This window comes from Temnothorax curvispinosus, unplaced genomic scaffold (genome assembly GCF_003070985.1).
Source record: "Temnothorax curvispinosus isolate PA1 unplaced genomic scaffold, ASM307098v1 QBEX01003150.1, whole genome shotgun sequence".
NCBI lineage: Eukaryota > Metazoa > Arthropoda > Insecta > Hymenoptera > Formicidae > Temnothorax > Temnothorax curvispinosus.
In genome coordinates, this window is record NW_020212930.1 from 1,683 (window position 1) to 5,712 (window position 4,030).

At 35.8% G+C, this 4,030-nt stretch overlaps 1 protein-coding gene across 1 annotated transcript; it reads right to left on the reverse strand.

Annotated features, from left to right (window-relative positions):
* Positions 1-30: 30 nt before the first annotated feature.
* On the reverse strand, positions 31-2,308 carry LOC112452265. Its single transcript, XM_025012385.1, has 5 exons — positions 2,143-2,308; positions 1,290-1,539; positions 968-1,139; positions 173-286; positions 31-89 (listed from the first exon to the last, which is right to left on the reverse strand). Exons 1-5 carry the CDS (start codon positions 2,281-2,283, stop codon positions 83-85), a joined length of 684 nt encoding a protein of 227 aa, XP_024868153.1. The 5' UTR covers positions 2,284-2,308; the 3' UTR covers positions 31-82.
* Positions 2,309-4,030: the final 1,722 nt, after the last annotated feature.

A 4,030-nucleotide genomic window follows, 5' to 3' on the forward strand; every position in this document is an offset into this window, starting at 1 on the left:
TAACTCATCCTGAGCATCTATCAGAGACATCGTTATTCTTCGTATCAACTTTGTCGCAGCTTGTTTTGGGAGTGCTCTCATTTCATTTTCTAAATAAAGAAGAAAAGACCCAATTTTATCGGGTATAATTGGATCCATTTGTTTCTTACAGAAATTTTCAAATTGCTCTGACAAAGGTTTGGTATGTTGGGGACTCTTAAGTCTTTTTTCTTTGGAAGAACAGCTTGCCTCCGATGCTTCTACTTCAGCATTGGGACGTTTATTTTTCGAGAGGCTGCTTATGGTCCTATAATTGAAAATATACATAGTGTACGTACATTCTTCATTTATTTTGCTTTCTCTTAGGAAATATTTTTCAAGAAGTTAGTTAAAGTTGTGTAAATATTTAAACGTTACTAATAATCTAGAAAGATAAGTTTTTGATATAAGATAGCACATAGATAACTCTCAGACACTATACTTTCTTTAAAAAAAAAATAGCATAATTTAAAAAAATATAATTTTTTCAAATCTGACAATGTAATTCATTAAAACTGCTATCGAACGTCAGAAATTTGAATGTTTTTAATATACATATATGTTTCTTAAAAATGTGATTACTTTTTCACAAAATGTATAATATTGGAAATCAAATGTAATAATTTGAATGTATTTAACTTACGATTGCTATTTATCATAGCAAGAACCAACAAAGAAAACTTTGAAAATTTTTTATCTCATAATTTAAGAAATTACTAGTAATTGTTTATGACAATTGTCACTGAATAATTGACAACAAAGTAGTGTACGTTTAAATTTAAATATCGCTTATTGTGCTAAATATTATACAAGCCAAACATTGTAATTTTTCCAGATTTATTTTTTACATCGAGGTCTTTGTGAAGTAAAGAAAATTACGAAAAAGCAATGTACAAATTACAATTGTACCTTTTTCTATGATTGTATACGCGGTAATTAAGGGACTTACGATCTATATTCTACACTGGGACGGAGGAATTCCAACTGCGTAAAATATTTCCAATTGGTTTTGTTCATTGTGGCACTGCCACTGCGTTTTGAATTTGTTTCCTTTGTGAGTAATTTTACGAAACAATCTCTTAAGGATTTGAATGTTTTCTGACTCCACCCAGTCTGCACACCTGAAAATGATATTACGATATTCACTGATAGTATATATGTATAACCAACCCCTATTCTATTTGCCGAAAGTGTGAAATCAATTTCTTCAGACATGATTAAGAAGTGATATTTATGTACATCTACTGCGTAAAGAGCTGAATTTTACTTACCTAAAGCTATATCGACTTCTTGCCACAATTCTGAAGTTACTTTAAAACCCCTTCTGGCATACGGAAGTGATGTGTTCCATAACGGCTCTCGGCAAAAAACTTCTCCAATGAGAAGTTCTCGACTATCTGCAGCTTGGCTTGAGTAATGTAAATTTTCTCCTTCACTGTCTCCCGCGTTTAGTGTACGTACACTATAATGCTGTTGGGCAGCTGCACTGCCTTCTATGACTGTATCACAGTTGTCGCAAATCTGTAACAGGTGAACGGATAGTGAACGCAAAGTCTATTTATATATTTGTATCTATCGCGTGAATATACATAGCATGATGTTAACATTGTAACGGGGAATCCAGATAAACTTGCATAAGTGCATAAGCATATGCATAAGAGAATGGATTGGTCTATTTTCCTTATGCACAAGTTTATGGACCAATCAGTTTTCTTATGCATAACGCATAAACATATGCATAAAAAAATTGATTGGTTCATAAACCTGTATATAAAGAAAATAGACCAAAAATAAATTTCTCGAACAAAAGTTCTTTTGTGTAATACATTCTTTGTGTCCTAAGCGTATCATTGTATGGTTATATTTATATAAGGCATTTGATTATACTTTCAGTACAATGTCATTTATTATTAATCTCTCTAGATTGTGAATAAATAATCTGCCAAGTGTCATGCACCGTACATGGCGTTGCAAATGAAAAGTATTGTAACAACTATAATGAAGTGAATTGTTAGGTTAGGCAACCGTATATCTGTAATAATTTATTACAAATATTATTTGAATAATAATATTAAAATTGTATAATCATTATCATGTAAATAAATAAATAAATTTTGAACTTACAAATGACGCTTCATTATCCGTGTACCGCTGAGACATCGTGAGATTGGGAAATTTCGTACTTTGGTGAATGCCACAACGTAACCAAAAGTCTAGCAAACAGACGTCGCGTCGTGCAAGATCTCGCGTCGGAAATGACATCATAAAATGAAACGTTTTGATTGGATAACTCATGACGCGGCGTCGTGACGCGACGCGCGACGCGTACAGTGGGAACGCACCATTAATGCCATTTTAAACACAGTATTCGTGTTTCGAACTTATCTACTGACATCAACCGTTTTCGAAACTTTAATTGTTAATAACTTTTTAACCAAGGGTGTGCAAACGAAAAATCGACCTGTTTCGAAATGTGCAAACGAAAATCTATCGATTAATGCCATTTTAAACACAGTATTCGTGTTTCGAACTTATCTACTGACATTGACCGTTTTCGAAACTTTAATTGTTAATAACTTTTTAACCAAAAGTGTGCAAACAAAAAATCGTCCTGTTTCGAAATGTGCAAACGAAAATTTATCGATTAATGCCATTTTAAACACAGTATCCGTGTTTCGAACTTATCTACTGACATTGACCGTTTTCGAAACTTTAATTGTTAATAACTTTTTAACCAAGGGTGTGCAAACGAAAAATCGACCTGTTTCGAAATGTGCAAACGAAAATCTATCGATTAATGCCATTTTAAACACAGTATTCGTGTTTCGAACTTATCTACTGACATTGACCGTTTTCGAAACTTTAATTGTTGAAACTTTTTAACCAAAGGTGTGCAAATAAAAAGTCGACCTGTTTGTGATTGTGCAAACAAAAATCTATCGATTAATGCCATTTTAAATACAGTATTCGTGTTTTGAACTTATCTACTTACTTTGACCGTTTTTGAAACTTTAATTGTTAATAACTTTTTAACCAAGGGTGTGCAAACGAAAAATCGACCTGTTTCGAAATGTGCAAACAAAAATCTATCGATTAAGACTATTTGGATCTAATTTGCTCGTAGTTGGGGGCTAATGTGAAAGGAAAGGGGAAAGGAAGGAGACGACATTTATATCTGAGCTTTTTATTTCAAATAGGGTTACAAAAATCTGTGACATGCATGGCTTTCCGCTTTCCGGCCTTTTTAGTTTAGAGCGCAGTCTGATCTGAAATAGAGGAGACGATATATTAATAGTGCGCGCTCAACGAAACAAAACTTGGGAACAACATAGGGAAGGTGGTCTTATAGGTGTTTTTCGAAATTACCAACGACGATGCTTCTTTCCGCCACGGCTCGTTCCCGGTTGTGGATTATTCGGGTCCGCAATTTCCTCCTTGGACGAGGACGAGGAGGCCGACGGTTTTTTTTCGCGTACGGTGTTGAAAAGAAACAAAAATTAATGACGCACGCACACACACATACACACGCACGCTTAGTATATATACTCGAAATACTTACCTACGTATCTTTGCGCTGCTCGGCCCCGGCTTCGGATCGTCGGGGTCCTCCTCCTCCTCTTCTTCCTTTTCCTTCTCCTCCTTCTTCTCTTTCTCTTCCTGCTTATGCTCCTCCTCCTCCTCCGACGATGACGACGACAACGACGACGACGACCATGTCGCGTAGAATGGTTTGTACGGGTAATTGCTGAAAAGAGAAGAAGTGATTGACATTTACGCACTCACTCACTCACTCACTCACTTACTCACTCACTCACTCACTCACTCACTCACTCACTCATTCACTCACTCACTCACTCATTCATTCACTCGCTCATTCACTCACTCACTCACTCACTCACTCACTCATTCATTCACTCGCTCATTCACTCACTCGCTCACTCACTCACTCACTCATTCACGCACGCACGCACACCCACATGCGCATACCCTCGTTCCCACTGATCGTTGGGGT

Coding starts and splice junctions, on each gene's coding strand:
- LOC112452265 (XM_025012385.1), bottom strand. CDS start 2,283: ATGATGTCATTTCCGACGCGAGATCTTGCACGACGCGACGTCTGTTTG. Junction 1,140..1,289: donor AGAAGTCGATATAGCTTTAG/GTAAGTAAAATT, acceptor TATCATTTTCAG/GTGTGCAGACTGGGTGGAGT. Junction 287..967: donor CCCAGTGTAGAATATAGATC/GTAAGTCCCTTA, acceptor TTTCAATTATAG/GACCATAAGCAGCCTCTCGA.